Genomic DNA, 21473 nt, shown 5'->3' on the forward strand with positions numbered 1-21473 from the left:
GCCTGAATTATCTCATTTAATCCTTACAATAACCAGTGAGGTGTGTATTATTTACATCACCTTCTGTTTACAAAGAGTGTAATTGAAGTACAAAGTGATAGGTAACTTGCTCAAGGTTACATAGCTACTAGCTGGTGAAGCCATGATTTAAACTCGATTTAGAGCCTACATTCTAATTTACTATATTACTATATAGTAAACACATAGTTTTATTCATCTTCCTTAAATTTTCTTTAATAGCTCTTTTAAGTTGTAATTTTCCCTCCTACTTGGATTTTAAAAGGCTATTTTTTGCTGTTAAAATCTCTGTACTGAAAGTAATTGCTGTGAAAGTTTTGAGAACAGAAAATTTTACCCTAGTGTGAGCATTCTCCCCTCTAGTGAATGAGGTTGCAAGCGTATTATCTCTAAATTAAAGGCAAATGAACATGTTGAGCATATTTTATTCTTTCAGTACTTCTTTCAACCAAAATTTTTTAGTGCCTATTGTACGCCAGCAACTGGAGATAACAACTGAGCTAAACTATTTTAACAGTGTCCTGGTTTTCCTGGGTTTTTGAGTTAGTAGTAAAACCCAAGGAGAAAATCTGGTGATTCCTAGACAATAGGGCTAGCTGTATTTATAAAAATATGTTTTATTTTTTATGGCATTTTATTGTTTTCAAAGCACTTTCATGTGTAGTATTTTGTTTGTTACACCCATTTATTCTATGAGTTTATCTTACTTATATAATTTACCTCTTGTTTATTAAAAGCCTCTAATCAATCAAAGTGTAAGCATAGAAGCTAGAATGATAGAAACTTATAGCAGTAGAGAGATTATTTCTTTCTGTCTGAAAAATATTGCAGCTGGTAAGTTGTGTCACAGCTGAAATCCAGCATTTTAGGGTTCTGTTATTCCAGAATCACCTAGGGAGGAGAAAAATGGTGGCAGAGGAAGGTGAGACAAAATATTAAAATCCATATACTCACAAAATATGGTAATATTACACTTAATTCCCAAAGGCTGTCTAACTTTATAGGTTGAGATTTTGTTGTTGATATTTCTGAACTCTTACTTTCTTGGATTATATTTTTAAATATAGTTCTGTGTCATTGTTTTGGTTTTGATTTCAGAGTCAACAGTTATATATATATATATGTATATGACATTACTTGCCTGTCTTCCTTTTCAGCCACTTTCTTTTTTTCTGTTGGTATTTAGTGACCATTTTTCTACAATAGTTATTCTCTGTCTCCTGGTAATGCTGATATGAATTATGTATGATTTTATTTGCATTCCTTATTGATCGTACAATTTTGGGGAAGATTCACATTCAGATAGCAGACATTACCCTCCAGATCTTGAAATAACTAAATCATCATTTTCTATAAAGTTTTGAAGAAGATAATATTCACAGAATACAAAAGAAAAAGAGGGAAAAATCTCACTTTATTATCAACATTAATGGAATTCTCTGGAAAGACGCATTAGAGCAGTGCTTCTCAGACTTTAATGTGTTTACAAACCACCCAGAGGCCTTAATAAAACACAGATTCTGATTCAGTAAGTCTGAGGTTGGATCTAAAATTCTGTCTTCTAACAAGTTCTCATATAAAATTAATGCTATTGGTCCAAGAACCACACTTTGGATGGAAACATACTACATATTAGCCAAAGCCTAATGAAAGGCTTTTCATCCCTTTCAAGGTCAAATTTTATCACATCTGTAACCAGGGAAGAGAGGAGTGCTCAGTATGCTGAACAGAAAAGAAGAGAGTAGAATAAGGAAGTCTCTTGCCTCATGGTCTCCTATCTTTGATAACAAAGGAAAATCTGAAAGCACACCCCACCGAGCTGAATTACCAATGATTAGTAACATCATATCTGTAACAATGTTTTTTCCTTAAAGTCTATTTTATCTGAACTAAGTGTTGACTACAAGTATTTTACTTTCGAATAAATTTTCCTTCTATATCTTTATTCTTTAACTTTCAACTTTTTTGTACCCTATTTTTTCGCTGAGTCTCTTGAAAAAACCCATGACTCAATTTTATTGTCTTATTTTAGTCTGACAGTCTTTCCCGTTGAGCTGAAGATGTTAGTTCATTTATGTTGAATTACATTCTACAGAATTATTTTGTACTCATTATTTGTCCCACGTTTTCTGTTTCTTCCCCTACACTCTCTATTTTTTTTTTTGCCTGTGAAGACGAGATGCATAATAATGACATTTTACTTCTATTTCTTAATTGAATTGAGCTCTCTACACTAATGGAAAAGAAATGACAAAACAAAATATAGCATAAATAAATTTGAGGTTTAAGAGTTTATTCACACTAAAATTAGCCAGCAAATAAGCCAGCGAGCTATACACCTTGCTTTCAGCAGGAGGATAAGTTGCCACATGCAAAAAAGAAGAAAGCTAGGAAAGGGATGGAATGATTTGTTTGAGAAAAAGAAATTGTAAAATATTTGCACCTAAATGCAGATAAGTGGACAGAAAATAAAAAGATTCGGTTATCATCTTAATAAATAACATTCCAAATTAAATACAATTTAAAAAATAGCACTGTTGGAAAGTCTGATGTAGTATAAAAGTCTAAACTAAAGATCTAAACTTAATCTTAAAGTGTTTATTTTAACTGAATATATTCCCTCTAAAAGCTTTCAGAGGTAATTTTATTTTAGTGTGGCTTGCAGCTGGGTTTAAATATATGTTGGAATGGGGTGTGAAATTTGGCTAGGTGTTTTACTTGAAGATTCACTAGGGGTTGGTCAGCTTATAATTCATGTTTCCAGTTAACTACCTAGTGTGTGCACAGTTTGAAGAGCTTGGTAGCTTTTCTTTTATATTATTTGAACTAGTTTTTGCATATTAATAAGCATTTCAAGTCACATATTAGCAGATCAAGCCTAAGTTAGCCAGCACAATTTAAAAAAAAAATCAAAGGGCAAAAACAAATTCTCCTTAACTTTCTATAGGAACTAATTCCAATAGTGGAGATCCACCTATATGTTTATGTATGTGTATGTTTTTATTTAAGAGTGAAAAATAAACATACTAGATGTTCAATAATAATCTTAGTAGTATAGAAAGCCTAAAAATCTAAGCACACAAACATTAGTAATTTTAATACATGTTTGATATGGTAGGAAATAAAAATAATTGCTTGGGGTCGTAACCCATAAGGAATGTCCTACCTAGATGAATAAATGAAGTGAGTGCTAAAGCCTCTATTTGCTCCTAACATCATATGTATTTATCCCCAAAAGTTAGAGCTGGTTTTAACAGGCCATATGGGTGGTGGACAAGAGATAAGTCCTGGGCTCTGAAAAGGGTTGGAGAGCAGATCAGAGACCCCTGCAAACGGCCCAGTGGATAAACTAGAGATTAAATAGTCATCTCGGCAGAAGGAGGTGGTAGAGATAATTGACTTATTTTGTCCTTGGTTCTGAGGGGAATTAAAAAAGAAATCTCCCGTGATATTTAGTAACCACAAGCTCCCTCTCACTTGAATTGAAACACTGTATTCACAATATGTATATAACCCACTAAACACAGAGAAAAAAATTTAGTTTAAAGTGATTCCAGATTCATGGCGTCCTTTGGTGGCCTGGAAGAGGAAAATGAAAATACTCTTTTAGAGGGACACATTTTAATCCTCAAAGTATTCCTATACATGAGGCACCAAAGAGCTCGTATTTTTTAAAAAATGAAACAAATCACATGTTAGTAAAATTGTATATTTAAAAAGTATAAAGCAAATATTTAATATGCCAAAAGAAATAAAAGAGAGTATTAAAATAATGATTAAGAGACAAAGGACAATCAGATTTCTCAAAACACTTTTGAAAAAGAACCAATAGACCTTCTAGAAGTGAGAGATACAATATCATAAACTTGAGCAGTTTATTGCAGCCATGGAGAGAATAATGAATTGTCAAGTAGAACTGAAATAATTATCCAGAATGCAACACACAGAGACAAAGGCAAGGAAAATGTGAAAGAAAGGTTGAAGTATGGTGGATGGAGTGAGAAGTTAATGCATTCCTTTACATTAGAGGTTCAAAAAGAGAAAAAGAGAGAGTGAAGGAGATGTAATATTTGAAGAAATAATAGCTCAAATTCAGGGATATCAACGAATCTCAAGCAACATAATAAAAATAAATTCACCCTAGGAAAAATCGTAATTTACTTACAGAAAGGTAAAAGTAGAGACCAACACTTAACATAAAAATAGTCAAAAAAAGGGGGGGGAGGGGAAGAAACAAAAAGTTGGACTAACAGTACAGGTGATACTGTGGTACGTAATTCAACATCACTGAACTAAATTCTACAGTTCAAAGGAAAAGGCTGTCAGACTGGAATAAGAAAATGAAACAGGGCAATAAACTGTTTTCAAGAGATTTGCTCAGAACATAAAGGTAAAGACAGGCTGAAAAGTTAAAGAAGGTGAAGAATACAGCAGAGAAATTCTAACTAAAGAAATATTGTTTCAGATAAAATAGACTTTAAGGTAAAAATATTTTCAGACATAAAGAGAGTTAATATTCAGTGAAAAAAGAGGTTCAATTCATTATTTCTCTGGTTGAAAGGATTTGAATGAACTCCTTTTTTAAGAAGACACTTTTGATTTGTTTGGTTTCATAAATAGAAATGGAGTTCATTCTGGTGGTCAATATAAACCACTTCTTAGATGTGTGACCTTGAGGAAATATTTAAACTTCTAGAACCTCAGCTTCCTAACTGAGGAAGTAGAATAATACCACTTAACTCTTGTTTAATAATTACAAATAATTCATCTAAAACATGTAGCACTGTGCCAGTCACATAGCTCTATTGACGTCAGAATAGTCAAGGAAAAAGCTGTTGGTTTTACAATGTAGTATCTTTACATTAACAGAAAGATTAGGCCAATAAATTTATTTTGGTTAGAAAAATAATCCTTGGGCTGTCTAATTTAGTTCAAAGATAGCTATTCTCTTATAAAGATCTCACTACCCCAGAGCCTTGTTATATTCTGAAATTTCATTAAAAATAACATTTCCTTTGACATCAACCCAGATAGACTATGTGGAGGAATGTCCATTTTTGCCAAGCACAGGATTGATCTGAGATCAAATCAGAACTTTATAGAGATGTGTTTTGTAAACTTTAAAACACTATAAAGTTGTTCAGTTTTATTATCCACTTAATGCCAAGTAAGAAAAAATATTTATTTTTTTACCTTTATATACTGTTTTTTTAAATTAAATTGCTAGATTTAAAATTTTTTTATTTTATTTTTTATTTTAACTTTTTAATTTTTATTTTTTATTTATTTTATTTTTGGCTATGTTGGGTCTTCGTTGCTGTGCACAGGCTTTTCTCTGGTTGCGGCGATTAGGGGCTACTCTACGTTGCGGTGCGTGGGCTTCTCATTGAGGTGGCTTCTCTTGTTGCAGAGCACGGGCTGTAGGCACACGGGCTCAGTAGTTGTGGCTCGTGGGCTCTAGAGAGAAGGCTCAGTAGTTGTGGTGGATGGGCTTAGTTGCTCCGGATCTTCCCGGACCAGGGCTCGAACCCATGTCTCCTGCATTGGCTGGCAGATTCTTAAGCACTGCGCCACCAGGGAAGCCCTGGACAGTTACTATTTTTTAAGAAAGTTTTTTTTGTAATAGGAAAAAAGCTTTAAAATGGCAGTGTTTTATATATGTGGGTCTTTTTTTTTTAACATAAAGATATCTGGAACTAGTCAGTCCATAGAGGGTATGGCAATTTTGTAGTCATCATAAGTGTTTAGACCATCAAGTCAACATTTCAGGCACCAGGAAGGAGGAAAGAAGGGGACAGGGATAGAGATGCAACTTTCAACTGAGACAGCTTCCTTCAAGGAATCTTCCAGTTTTCCTAACTACACTTCCATTTATATCACATTAGGCATAACAGCCACACAACCGAAATAGATGCAAGACAGTCTGGGAAATGTTGTATTTTGGCTGGGCACTTTGCTTCCCTGAATAACGTTAATGTTTTGTTACTAAGCAAGAATGAGACCTAAATGTCCATCAACAGATGAATGGATAAAGAAGATGTGGTATATATATAAAATGGACTATTACTTAGCCATGAATAATGGCTCAGAATGAAATAATGCCATTTATAACAACATGGGTGGACCTAGAGATTATCATACTAAGTGAAGTAAGCCAGACAAAGACAAATATCATATGATACTGCTTATATGTGGAATCTAAAAAAAATGATACAAATGAACTTATTTACAAAACAGAAATAGACCCACAGACATAGAAAACAAACTTATGGTTACCAAAGGGGAAGGGGGGAAGGGATAAATTAGGAGCTTAGGATTAACATATACACACTATTATATATAAAGTAGATAACCAACAAGGACTTACTGTATAACCCAGGGAACTATATTCAATATTTTGTAATAACCTATAAGGGAAAATAATCTGAAAAAGAATAGATATATGTATAACTGAATTACTGTAAACTAACACAACATTGTAAATCAGCTATACTTCAATCAAAAAAAAAGCAAGAAAGAATGGGAGGATGAATATCGAGTGAACGATTTTCAAGTTTCATTGTAGTTAAGAAGGATTTCACACACATACACACGCACATTTGAATATACAATCACAAGTAGAGTAATCAAAGATTCCTTTGAGGTTGTGCTCTGCCTATTTCTATACTAATAAACCTAACCAGGGCAAGAAGAGGAACAGGGTTAATTTCTTTTCTGTTCACATGGTAAACGTTTCAGGAAATATTTCTGCTGCCGTCTTTACCATGGTGAATAATATTATTGAATTTAGACACAGTAAAACAAGATATTTTAATTTAGTCCAATATAGTAATAAAATACATCAAAGCTTTAACTAGTCCTTAGCTAACTATCATGGTCCTATATACATTTCCCTACACTTTAAATGAATGTTTCCCTCAAAATACCCATGCTTTGAAACAGATGTGCTTGTGTTAATACTGACAGTTCATAAACAACACTTCTTGTTCCTTTAAGCTTATCACTATGAGAAACAATGAAATGAGGCCTGAGCCATCACAAAGCCTAGACACTAGATTTATCATGTTTGGCACATATTATAGAAATTTAATTTAACTCATTTTCATTTTTTCCACCTTTGTCTGCCTTCTCCACAGGCTCTACATTGATGGTCCCTTTGGAAGTCCATTTGAAGACTCACTGAACTATGAGGTTAGCCTCTGCGTGGCTGGAGGCATTGGAGTAACTCCTTTTGCATCAATACTCAACACTCTGCTGTATGTCATTTTGATCCATTATGTTAGTCCAAGTAGAGAACTGTCAATATTTCAGACAGCTCTCTTTCAGTAAGAAGTAATTCCTTCCAGAATTCTTTTACTTATTGTTCAAGGAACTCCATTTACTGACTGATAAGGGGAATAACTGAGTGATTCTCAATATGTGGTCTATGGCTTTCAGTGTGTTCTCTTGTAGAATAACGTCAGTATCACAGTTATGCATTCCTCTGTCCTTTTCCTCTGTTAAAGTCATTCCACCAGCCTCTGTTTCTTTTCTTTCTCATCAGGGGCAAGTGGCATTACTAATGCATTTAGTCAACAAATATTTTTGAGCACCTATGTGCTGATTGATCTTATAGTTTCTGGTAATACAGCAATGACTAAAGAGAGTCTCTGCCCTTAAAAAGTTTACATTCAAATGGGGCAGGAAGAAAATAAACCAGTGAAAAATTCATACATAACATTACTTCAGAAAATATTAGAACTATGATGAAGAGAAGAGAGATTAATGGGGTATAGAAATAAAGGGCCCAGGTTATTTTAGAAGTATGGTCAGGGAAAGCCTTTCTGAGGAGATGACAAATGAACACATCATTCCTTGGTCTGTTACTCAGCAAATTTGTAACAGACTGAAGAATAAAAATTTCAAAGGTAAGATTGCTTAACCAGGATATACTTATTCAGTTATTTTAGTTCTAGGATTATAAGCAAAAATTAATGGACAGTAATTATCATGAAACCCACAAACAAAATCTACTCTGTTCACTTTTAAAGAAAACACAATTTGCATTAAAATTTTGTTTTATGAAGTACTAAAAAAGAAATAATAAGTTGAAGTGATGTGTTTGAATGCTATTCTATTTCCATTTTAAATACTTGATATAAATTTGGGACTTTTTGGAGGTTCTTCAAAAAATAACTATATTCCAAACCAGAAATTGTTTATGAAAACGTTTTGCAAGTTATTTGGACACCTATAGTTTAAAAAAAGGAAGAATATTTTCTTAACCTCAAGCCTACTTCATAATTATAAGGAGGAATCCAGACTTGGAATTGTGAGTTGCTAGAATGCATTACATAGTAGGTGGTTGTGAAATCTCTTTCTTTAACAATTATTAAGAAGGGGGTAAACAACCAACTTTCTGGAATGGTTTTGGCTCATTTTGCCTGGAAACCAGGGCAAGATGACCATTGGAGCCCTGTTGAATGGTAGAATTCACTGAAAATAGAGAACTTTCTTTTCCTGAGATGCAGAGCTGATATTATTCTAATTCAGGAGTTTAGTTTATTGCCTTCAAATGGAAGTGCATATAATATCCACAAGCATGACCACTTAAATTCATGGAGTATATCATATCTTTGAGTCAGTATATTGCATTTTAAATAAATTTGGGAGTTAAAGTAAGTGGTATGTCAGATGCTAGAATGTAAATGACTGTTTTTTCTATAGGTTGCTTACTAATGAGAAGCAAAATTTCAAGTATATAGGGATTCTTAATTTTTTTGCCATCATAATCACTATCATGTTATTTTAATTTTAAAGGGATGACTGGAAACCATACAGGCTTAGAAGACTGTATTTTATTTGGGTGTGCAGAGACATCCAATCCTTCCATTGGTTTGCAGACTTACTATGTGTGTTGTATAACAAGGTAAAATTAGGTTTGTTTTTACTTTTGCAGCTTTCTAAATTTAAAATAAATTATTTTATTTCAAATTGTAAAAGTAATAAGTGCTCACTATAGAATAAACCAGAAAATATGCAGATAAGTAGTGAGGAGGGAAAAAAAATCCCTTAAACTTAAAAAAAAAAGGAGGTGACATCTGTTAATAATTTGGTACACATCTTTTCAGATATTGGTTTCTGTGAATTTGTGTGTATATCTAGAACATGTTTTAACGTGGAATGTTTTAACATAAAAATGTATGCATATGGCTGGTGATGTATGCATATAGGATACATATGCATGCAAATGTGAATGCATATGAGATTGTGACAGAGGACAGATAGAGGAAAACATCAACAGGCAATTACTATTACACCTTTCATCCTTTGTTCTAGTATCTCTTATCTCTTATCTCCACCTTTGATATTCCAAGTTGGATCATCAGCAGACTTTTGGCACAGTATACAGAATTTCAAAAATCCCAGATTCTAAGTTTTATTCCTTACAGAGATGAAAACAGGCATTTCCGTCTATCCTACTTGTAACCTGTTACTTATCTATTAATGTATCTATCTTTATTTTTAAGTTATTCAAGTAATACACATATGCATCTTGCTACAGATTTTTATAATAATCCACATGAAGCAAAATCCCCACCCAATCTTTGTAACCAGATGTAATTCACGAGCATTCTATACATTCTACCATACTATTTGTATTGTTCTGCACATTGCTTTCTATAAACTTATTACTATCTAACCAGACACAAAAGGACAACTGTTGTGTGATTCCTCTTATATAAGGCACCTAGAGTAGTCTAATTCCTAGAGACAAAAAGTAGAGTGGTGGTTGCCAGGTTTCCAGGAAGGACAAATGAGGAGTTACTGTTTAATGGACACAGAGTTTCAGATTGGGAAGATGAAGAAGTTCTGAAAATGGATTGGTGGTGATGGTTGCACAACTATGTGAATGTATTTAATGCTAATCAACTGTATACTTAAAAAAACAGTTAAAATGATCAGTCTTATGCTATGTATATTTTATCGCAATTAAAAAAAAAGTGCAGATTTCTGGGGCTCACCAAGGGCCTGCTAAATCAGGAGGAAAAAAAAAGGGAGAGATGAGAAGCCATTGAATGGATTTGAGCATACTTATATGATTGTAGATCATCTTGAGAGTGTGTGTGAATATACCAAGCCTCGGGGTACTGCAGTTTCTAGAGGGGCAGAAGATGAGTGATAAGTCAGTAAAGGAGATTGGTCAGAGTGGCCAGTGAGGTAGTAGGAAACCAAGAGGTAGTTCTGTCCTTGAGGTAAGGGAGAAAAATCTTTCAAGAAGAGCATCACCACCACTTTCAAATGTGTGGGTATTTTTTCTAGGTTAATGCCTGAGGCTGGACTTCCTGAGTTGGAGGCTCTGAGGACTTTGGGAATGAATTTAAATTTTTAATATAGACTAAAAAAAGTGTCCCCCAAGGAGGCTAAAACAATTTACATTTCCACCAAAGAATATAAGAGAAATTTATTCCAAACATTATATCACCAATCTTTCAAATTTCTATCCATCTCTTAAACAGCGGCATCTCTGTAGTTTTCCCTGAATGCTAGTGAGACTGAACTTCTCTCCCTGTGCTTACCAACCACTTGTATTACTTTTTGGATTTCCTAATTCTACTTTTGCCTGTTTTTCTAGTTTAAAAAAATTGTTTTGAACTGATAGAGAGCATATACTTTTTTTTAATAAAAGGCTGTAATTTGATCCAAGATGTGGAAAGGCACATTTGAATAATAGATGCTTTATAAGGCAAGTGGCAGGGCAGGAAAGGAATAAAGGAAAGACAAATATATAAATGGCTGGACATTCGAAGTAGTTCAATCTTAAGATTTCTTCTCAAACTTTTTGGTGGATATGCTTCACCCTTAGAGTAAATAATATAAAAGCTTAAAACTAGTGTAAATAATGTGGTGATGATTATCTCTACACACACCTCTGTATACCTGTTTCGATTTTTCACATCAAGAGGATGAACACTGGTCCTGCCTATGAGGAAGATGTTAAAAAGAAGTCTTTTTTTATTTTCTGTGTTTGCAACTGATTTACCAAGTTCAGTGTGTGTGTGTGTGTGTGTGTGTTTCTTTAGTAGATACTATTGCTTGTTTTCAATGACAGATAAGTTAAAATGGAGACACTGAAATCATTAAATACACTATTTAAGTCTGCATACTTTTCTCTGGAGGCTGTGGGCACCAAACACGTTATTTTTTTTCTTTTTGTTTAAATTAATTTTTATTGGAGTATAGTTGATTTACAATGTTGTGTTAGTTTCTACTGCACAGCAAAATGAATTGGCTATACATATACATATATCCTCTCTTTTTTGGATTTCCTTCCCATTTAGGTCACCACAGTGCATTAAGTAGAGTTCCCTGTGCTATACAGTATGTTCTCATTAGTTAAGAGAAAAACAAATATCGTATATTAATGCATATATGTGGAATCTAGAAAAATGGTATAGATGATCTTACTTCCAAACAGCAGTTATTGATGCAGGAGTTATTGGGGTGATTTCAGAGGAGCATCCTGGTGTACATTTAAGACAAAAATCAATGCAAGTCGTGAGTTTTGTGAGGTGCTATCCATTACTGGCACCTGGAAATTCCTGTTTCCTCACAATTAAAATTCATAAACCCTGATTCAATTCCTGAAGGGCCTTAAAATGACTTTAGTGTTTGGGTATAACTTGAGGCAGCTGTGGTATGGAATTTAATGATTATATTTTAAGACTATTATGATAAGAGAATCATCACTTATCACTTTAAAAGTAAAATGTGTTTTTATTGGGATTTTATAACTTAGAGTTGCCACCTGTCAGAAAATGTATAGTTTTAGATCTGGAAGAAACCTGTAGGATAATGTCATTCAACTCTATGATTGTCCTGATGAAGAAACTGGGGCCTTTATAAGTTGAGTAACTCCCTAGAAATCTCAAGGTTAGACAGATATGGCAGTAGAAACAAGTCTCTAGCCACCTGCCAGTTGCCCTTACTATTATAAAGGGTGCCAGAGGAGTGATGTAACCTCACTTAATTACTCCCTATTTGCAAAGTGACTTCTTTTGCATTCCTGAACCTTCTTTTTTGAGTCCCAATATATATTCATTAAAAAATTATTACTTTCACACTCTGTAAAAACAGTACTTGAAATCAATTGATCCTTTTGCTGCAATAAGGTCCAGCAAAGCCATACCATCTCCAGCAAACCTACTACGCCCACTGATACTCAAGAAATAGTTTGGCTGTTGAAGAAGTGCTGGTCTCTTCTAAGCCCTTCCTCAGGTTCTACACATCAGATATTCATCTCTCTTCTCCAGAGCACACCATGGTGATTGTGTTCCTTCCTTCTCTTCTACTTTTTGTTGTTGTTGTTTTTTTTACTTTTTGACTCCTTTTCCTTATCTTTCAGCATCTCCTTATTTCAGGAGGCCTTAAGAAGAATAATATTTTTTTAAATGTAGATTTCAGAAGTCAGGATTGAGTCAGAGCAAGGCCAGAGTCATTAGCAGATTCATTTTTGCCTTCTGGTAAAAGGAAGCCTATGGGGACAAAACCCTTTTACCCCCTTTGTTGAATTAATTTTTCTTCAGATATTTTTCTTTGTCTGTTTATTTTTCAAGATTTCAAAATGTTTGAGAGCTTTTCCAGACTATTTTATTTTGGCAGGTATATTTGCTGCCTCATACATTTTTATACAAGGGAAACCAGTGCTGAATAGGAAGAAGGTAGGAACTGGAACCAGGTTTTGTTTGTTTTGTTTTTTGTGATTCCTAGCATGCCTATTAAATATCACTTTTTACTTTTAAAAAATCATATTCTTTCCGAGTGAACTTTTTAGTAAAATTTAGAGGCTCTTAGGGAATAAAATAAGAAATAATTGGGGAGGATTTAGGGGAATATTAGTATAACATTTAGAGTGTTTGATTTTCTATCTATGAAGATGACAGAGAACTAATCCTGTCCACTACCTCCATCATAACTAATTAAACCAGTAGGTGACAGGTTATTAATGTTAGGATCTGCCATGTCTGTGGTACATATATATGTATGTATATATGTACATTTGCTCATAGATGTTAGCTGTGATAAGACACGATACATCTTAACAAATCGTAGAATCACATATGTTAGGATAGGAGAGAGTCTGTGTATAGAGAACAAATTTTAATGTCTATTTATTTTTATGTCCTGTCAGTTTTGGCAAGAGAACAGACCTGACTATGTCAACATCCAGCTGTACCTCAGTCAGACAGATGGGTTACAGGTATGTGATTGAATGTTATTGTAAATTAAACAAGCCTCTTGAGAATAGAAGATTTACTGTAGGGGCTGTGTGGAAGAAAATTTCTGCAGGTGGTTTGAAGAAACGTTTCCCAGAGGAAAGCCTGTTTTGGAATGTGTCCAGCAAACTCATAGCTTGTCCTTGAAGTCAACCGTATTCTCCCTTTCACAGGGAGCTGGAACAGACCTTTTAGTTCATCTCTCTTCTCTCCACAGTTGCCTCATCTAGATATGAGGACATAAGCGAATAGTCTTGTGATTATGTTCATCGAGGGGAGGTTTTGGGGGTTTTTTTTTGCAGTACGTGGGCCTCTCACTGTTGTGGCCTCTCCCGTTGCGGAGGACAGGCTCCGGAAGCGCAGGCTCAGCGACCATGGCTCACGGGCCCAGCCGCTCCGTGGCATGTGGGATCTTCCCGGACCGGGGCACGAACCCGTGTCCCCTGCATCGGCAGGCGAACTCTCAACCACTGCGCCACCAGGGAAGCCCCGAGGGGAGGTTTTATGTGGCGAGAGAAGATAAGATCATACACAATTAAGCTAGTTTCTCTTCAAGGGAAACTAAATAAAGTAACAGTCATCACGCATTATTTACTTCACTGCTAGACGCTGTGCTGAGCATTTCATATATGTTATCTCATGTAATTCCAACATATTCAAGAGGTAAATGATTTTGCAATCCCCAAATCATAGATGAAGAAACTGTTTACAAACAACACGGAAGAGCTGTATAGCCGTATAAACCTGAGCATGAATGCTTTCACAAGTTTTATTGTAGTATTTTCCATCGTACATTTTCTATAATAGTTTGAATACAAAATATGAATGCTTGTCAGTTACTTTGAAACTAATCTAAACCTATTTTTTAAGTCAGATTTCTACCCTACTTGGTATGTAAAAACATTTTATTTTATACTCTCATGAAGCAAGTTAGTATCATTATTCCTCATGGTTTCGCTGTAATTAAGGTACAGAGCATATATTACATCTGGTTCTCAGTTTGTCTGCCTGGGACTCAGACACTTTCTCCTCTCTTCTCACTTCACTCTCTTTATCACCAATTCAGATCTAATAGTCTGTTAATTGCAAGCACCAGTACATTAGAAGTTGTTTCTTGACAGATCCCAAATTTGGAGCTCTTCTGTTTTAGGCTATCATGCCCAGGATCATTTCCCCAAATTTATGGTGACAGTTTATAGTATTTTACTCATATAATGAGCCAAATATGATAACTTTGCAGTACAAAAACGCTTCAATAAAGCTTATGTGCTGCGCCTTTTCTGAGAGTAGGCAATTAGAATGCATTCTTTAACGCTGCAGTTACTTAAAAATGATGCAACTAACTGAAGTCTAGGAAAATCAGCCATTTGTAATAATGACATTCAAGAAGGTAATGGATTTTAAAGGGAAAGAGGGAGGAAATTATGCTTCTAAATGACTTTACCTAATAGGTTGCCATATGATACTTATATTCTTTATATCACAGCAATTTGTTAGGAAGCCACAGCACCAGCAAAGATGATGTTAGAGAAATGGGTTATTTGTCCAACTCTGTGTCATATAAAATATAGTGCTTTCTTTTTGGCAGAAGATAATTGGAGAAAAATATCAAGCACTGAATTCAAGACTTTTTATTGGACGTCCTCGGTGGAAACTTCTGTTTAATGAAATAGCAAAATATAACAGAGGGTAAGTACTATTCCTCAAAAAATTTATGTGGCTAATGATCAAATTAAAATACTCCCAAGTCATCACATGAAGTTTTTAAAGATTACTTAGTAATGGGTTTACAAATTACAGAGTCACTTAAACACTCAATTATCACTACCAAAGGAGGAGGCAAGGCAGGAACCACCTCAAGCATCTGTAATGCCAAATATTTAAAATTTGGCTTAAAAATAGTCTATTTATGAACTAGACTCTCCTACCTACTTTTAAATTTACATAGATCCATATTATAAAGGGTGTTCATTCCAATAGCATAAGTCAGGTAATCATTGGGAAGGTTTTTTTAAATCACGTTAGCAAGCGAGGGAGCTATTCAAGTAGTTCTAACAGTGAATGCACTTAAAAGTCAGATTTTTGGTAGCTTTTTACCAGAATGAATACATTTTTTAAAACTGTTAGTTTTTAAAACTCTTTAATATGAAGTCTCTAAATCAGAAATATTTCCAAACATATTTTTTTCTTTGAAGCTATAATTCTATAAAGAATTCTGGCATTATGGGCTATATGTCTATGATCTGAAGCGATACAGCTGAAGGAAAGCATTCATTTTGGGCACAGTCTAGGGAGCCTGTTTGTCTTCTGTAAAATTATCTTAGTGCAGGGCAATGGTCTATAAGAATTTTAAAAGGATTTTGAAAACCATATACCCACTCACACATTTTAAAGTTGGCATCAAAAAAGTTTCATCATAAGTTTAAATAGTCCCAAAGGCTATAATTTCTAACATACTGCAGATATTGACATTTTAAAATTAATGTAACTCTTTTAAACATATCTACTGGAATCTAAATATCATAGTTTCTTAATACCAACTTTGTATATTTGTATGTTTTGTAGCTTTCACTATCAGAAATTTTACATCACTCTTTTGTCTAGTTGAACTTGTATTTCTATCCTGTTTATCCTGCAGAATTTTATTAAAATTCAATATAATTTTACACTTGAACTAATCATACTTTTGTTGCTAAACTAAACACACCTGCAATAAGAATGTATATAAATAGAAGATTTAATTTTTAAAATTTCCTGTGACTCTAAGGCACCAGTGATCATCGTTTTCTTCTAGATTGAATTATGCTACAATTATTAGCATATATTTGATTAATTCATAATTTTAAAAATACATTTTGATAAATATAAAAAGGGTATTTGATTGTAAATGAATGAGGCAGCTTATTAGATGGAGAGTTTTTTTAAAGCCCCGATTTATAAATTTATGGATGAATATGATCTACTGAAATAATCATGGATTCATCATGGCGTTTGGCTTCATCTTCAGAGATTTTGTTTTAGGAATCATGGTGTGAAGCCCCAGAAGCAAAGTCTAAAAAGGAATACAGTGACCCATGTAATTCAGATTACAACCATGTTTGAAAGCACTCCTAGATTTCCTTCCCTTGATGAAGTAATTTGGGTTAAAGAGGAAAGCATTACTTGGAAAGCAGAGGTCCTTTGCAATATTCAGGGCCCTAGTTAAAGGTAAACTATACAATAAAGAAAAAAGTCAACCCAGTTTTTGTTATATTTCTTTCCCTTCTTTCTCCAAAAGCATCCACCTTAGATGTGATCATCATGTCATACTCACCTGGGTCTTGCTATGCACCACAGACTCCTTCCTCCTTAATGACATTTAACTGACTTCTGACAAGCGTTCCTTTATTAGTTTTCATAGTAGTGTTGAAAACTTTGATAGTTTGTTTCTTTGTTTTGCTTGTTTGTTTTTGCTCAATTCTGAAACCAAACCCCCAAACAGTAGAGGATCATTTGCAAGAAATTACATTGGGATTTTTGGTTTCTTTGGTTAGTTCTCAAGAGTTCTCATTTGTTATACTGTTCATATTGAGAGGGATTTTGTATGTTTATTTGGTTGTTCATTTTCTTTAAACAGCAAAGCTTGTTTAAGAAGAGCAAGTGTGCACCATCTATGGTTGACATTTTGTACGCTTTCATTTTATGTATTTGCTCTGGGCAGGCACCTCAAATGCACTATTTTTTGAAGGATTTTTATGTAGCATAGCTAGGAAAAGAATGGATCAACGTCTTAAGGTTTGTTAACTGGAAAAAGGCACTATTTAAATAGAAGACTTCATTTTAGATGTAAAATTTTGGTTAACTTCAGGTACGTAAATTGCTGAGAGCATATAAAGAGACAAAAATAGAGAAGAGGCATATTAATTTGCACACATGTATGAGAGTGATCCCTTCCTTGTATGTCTTTTTAAAAATTATTTATTATACCTGAGATCCAGTTTCCTGTTATTTATAGTAAAAATACATATCATACCTTAACTTAGTTGAATGTATGCATCATGGAAAAGGAGAAAGAAAGAACTTTACATGGCCTTTGGAGTAGGGAAAACTCTTCTGGGATTGATGTCTGAGATATATCTATATTTTACTGCCACATGGAGTTTTAAAAACAAAACAGATTAAGGATACCTAGGTTTGGTCTCTTACATTTGCTCTTGTGTCCCTGGGTCAAGTCACTCGACCCTCTGTATCTGTAATACAAGAAGTGAATAATCCCTAAGGCGTGAATAAGCTTTCATTATATGAGATCACACACTTTAAAAATGAATGGAAAAATGAGTATCGGTATAATAGGAAAATATTCACCAATATGTTGAACATTTCTGGAACTAGTTCCCAACATCTTCCCCCAAACAACATTCTGTGCTAGCATCTAAGTCTATCTCTACCCATCTCTACGAGGTTTTGTAGATAAATCTCTAGATGATTGTTGGATTGCAGCAACCTAATGAAAATTAGTGCAAATTAATTACAAATGTTAATTAAAAGTTGTAGGCTTTCACTGTTAGTGAAAGTGACATTGGGGAACTCCTCAAATTACACAAACAAAGATCTCCTAGAGTTAAACTAGTTAATAATTGGAAAACAAAATGTAAAAAAGAAAATGATCATATATGGAGCTTTAAAAATAATGATATTATTATGAAGAATTTAAGATAAGCCTTTAGGAAATTTGCAAAATTTGAAAATCTAACTCTATATTTGCCCTATGAAAGCCAAAAAAGAAAATAATGGTATCTTATTGTCATAATACAGTGTTGAAAGAGACTGTATACAGACAGCCAAAATGTCTCATTCCCTTTTCATCTTAATGAAAACTGCACTATGGCTTTTTTAATTTTTGGTGGTATAAATTCAGTAGTTCAGTTTTATTCATTTTAAGTAATCCATTGTTTCTAGCTCTGGTTTTGATAGTAACCTAAATTTTATTAAGTGTAAGAATTTATTTTCATACTTTTTTTATTATTTTCTTTCTTCTGCTCACTTTGGGTTTAATTAGCTCTTCTTTTACTAGTTACTTAAGGTGGAACCACAGGTCACTGATTTTAGATCTTTGTTCTTTCATAATAAAAGTGTTTAATACTATAAATTTTCCTCTAAACACCACTTTAGCTACATACTACAAATTTTGATATGTTTTATTTTCACTTTTATATAGGTCAAAATATTTTTACAAGTACCATGTGAATTCTTTTTTGACCCATTGTTTATGTAGAAGTATGTTGTTTAATTCCCAAATATAGGGGTATTTGTTCTTGATTTCTGGTTCAAATGGGTTTTAAGAAAACATATTCCTTGTTATTTCAGTCCTTTAAAATTTATTGAGACCTGTTTTACTGCCCAGAATATGGTCTGTCTTGGTGAATATTCCATGGACACTAAAAATGAATTTGTATTCCATTGTTTGGGGTATATCAATCAGTTCCAGTTGGTTGATAGTGGTATTTAAGTCTTCAGTACACTTACTGATTTTCTGTCTACTTGTTCTGTCAACTTCCAGAAGAAGAGTGTTGAAGTCATTAACTATAATTCTAGATTTGTCTGTCTTTACAGTTCTATCAGTTTTTGATACATGTAATTTGAAGTTTTTTAGATCTAGGGTTTAGTTGTAGTGTTTAAACTATTTACATCTTACTATTATACTGCATTCATTACAAAATAAATTACATTTTATCATTACATAGATTAAAAATATTCTTCGTTTTTCCAGCTTTGTTGAAAAATAACTGACATACAATATTGTATATAGTATAACAATTTGATATGTATATGTTGCAAAATGACTACCACAATAAAGTTAATTAACATATCTATCACCTCAAATAATTACAAATTTTGTGTTTGTGTGATGAGAACTTTTAAGATCTACTGTCTTCTCAACTTTCAAATATACAATAAGTGTTGTTAACTATAGTCACCATGCTGTCCATTACATCCTAGAACTTATTCCTCTTGTAACTATAAGTTTGTAACCCTTTGTCAGTCTTCAGTCATCCCCTACCTTCCCCATCTGCCTCTGGCACCTGCCAATCTGCTCTGTGTTTCTGTGAGTTTTGGTTTTTTAGATTCCACAAATGTGTGAGATCATACAGCATTTGTCTTTCTTTGTCTGATTTATTGTGCTAATCGTGATGCCCTCAAGGTTCATCCATGTTGTTGCAAATAACAAGATTTTCTTCTTTTTTATGGCTGAATAATATTTCAGTGTGTGTGTATCACATCACATCGCATTTTCTTTGTCCATTCATCCATCTATGGACACCAAGGTTGTTTCCATGTCTTGACTATTCTAGATAATGTTGCAATAAAATAGGGGTGCAGGTAATACTTCAAGAGAGTGATTTCATTTCCTATGGATATATACACAGTAGAGGGATTGTTGTATCATATGATAGTTTAATTTTTTGAGATACCTCCATACTATTTCCCATACTGGTTATACCAATTTACATTCCCACCAGTAGTATACAAGGGTTTCATTTTCTCCACAACCTCACCAACATTTAAAATGTAAAAATGAATTGAATAGACATTGTAAAAATGTCTATTCAGTTGTTCTGCCTATTTTTTAACTGTGTTGTTTGTTTTTGTTTTTCTTTTGATATTGAGTTTTATGAGTTGTTTATATATTTTGAATATTAACCCCTTATCAGTCATATCATTTGCAATTATTTTCTCCCATTCAATAGGTTGTCTTTTCATTTTGTGGATGGTATCCTTTGCTGTGCAAAAGCTTTTCACTTTAATTAGGTCCTATGTATTTCTACTTTTGTTTCCTTTGCCTTAGGATATAGATCCTAAAGCATATTGCTATGATTTACGTCAAAGAACATTCTGCCTATTTTTCCTTCTAGGAGTTTTATGGTTTCCATTCTTATATTTAGGTCTTTAATCTAATTTGAGATATTTTTTGTATGTGGTGTGAGAAAATCCTCTAATTTCATTCTTTTTACATGTAACTGTACAGTTTTCCCAGAACCACAAACCAAATTCAACAATACATTAAAAGGAACATACACCATCATCAAGTGGTATTTATCCAAGGCATTGCAAGGATGGTTCAGTATCTTTATATCAACCAATGTGATACACTACATTAACAGACTGAAGAATAAAAATTATATGATCATCTCAATAGATGCAGAGAAAGCTTTTGACAAAATTCAGCATCCATTTATGATAAAAACTCTCTGAAAAGTTAGTATAGAGGGAACATACCTCAACATAATAAAGGCCCTATATAATAAGCCCACAGCTAATATCTTACTCAATGGTGAAAAGCTGAAAGAGTTTCCTCTTACTGGATTATTATTTTTTTTTTTTTGCTAGCAAGTTATATGAATTTCTTATATATTTTACATATTAACCCCTTATCAAATATGTAGTTTTCAAATATGTTCTCCCATTCCCTAGCTTGCCTTTTCATTTTGTTGATCATTTCTTTTGCTATGTAGAAGCTTCTTAATTTGATGTAGTCCCACTTATTTATTTTTGCTTTTGTTGCTTGTATTTTTGGTGTCAGTTTCATGAAATTATTGCCAAGACCACTGTCAAAGAATTTTTTCCTCTGTGTTTTCTTCTAAGGTTTGATGGTTTAAGGTCTTATATTCAAGTCTTTATTTCCTTTAGAGTTAATTTTTGGGAGTAGAGTGAGATAAGGTGCAGTTCCATTCTTTTGCATGTGAATATCCAGTTTTCCCAACATCATGAATTGGAGAGAGTATCTTTTCCTCATTGAGTTTTCTTGGCTCCTATGGATTGAGTTACAGTCCAACAGTTTACTGTTGCTTTCTACTCATCTCATTTGTTCTTTCCTTTTTTCTTGCTTTCTTTACTTTCTTTTCAATTAGTGTTATTTTATGATTCCATCTTTTTCTCCTAAAGTGACATATTAGACATACCTCTCTGTTTGACTTTAGTTATTTCTTTAAGGAATTGGTTCCCAAGTTGCAGTCCTTGGACTAGCATCACCTGGCAACTTGTTGGAAAACCAAATTCTTGGAGCTATATCCAAGATCTGCTGAATCAGAGGATCTAGGAATAGGGCCTTGCTATCTGTGGTCTGTGAAGTGCCTTAGGTGATGCTGATGAAGCTGAAATTGGAGAAGCATTGCTCTAGGTTTACGGTGTACACCATTAGCTTATCACAGTGTTCTTCAA

At 33.6% G+C, this 21473-nt stretch overlaps 1 protein-coding gene across 5 annotated transcripts in view; it reads left to right on the forward strand.

Moving 5' to 3' along the window:
- The window catches only part of NOX4 (NADPH oxidase 4), a 141676-nt gene that overhangs the window by 114376 nt on the left and 5827 nt on the right, over positions 1 to 21473 (forward strand). For all 5 annotated transcript variants that reach the window (XM_082628469.1, XM_082628468.1, XM_082628470.1 and 2 more), the window contains 4 exons: positions 7155 to 7274; positions 8818 to 8926; positions 13190 to 13258; positions 14863 to 14963. In XM_082628469.1, coding sequence (XP_082484595.1) covers positions 7155 to 7274; positions 8818 to 8926; positions 13190 to 13258; positions 14863 to 14963 — 399 coding nt within the window. The remainder of the gene's footprint in view (positions 1 to 7154; positions 7275 to 8817; positions 8927 to 13189; positions 13259 to 14862; positions 14964 to 21473) is intronic.

This window comes from Mesoplodon mirus (genome assembly GCF_964341445.2).
Source record: "Mesoplodon mirus genome assembly, chromosome: 7".
Lineage (NCBI taxonomy): Eukaryota > Metazoa > Chordata > Mammalia > Artiodactyla > Ziphiidae > Mesoplodon > Mesoplodon mirus.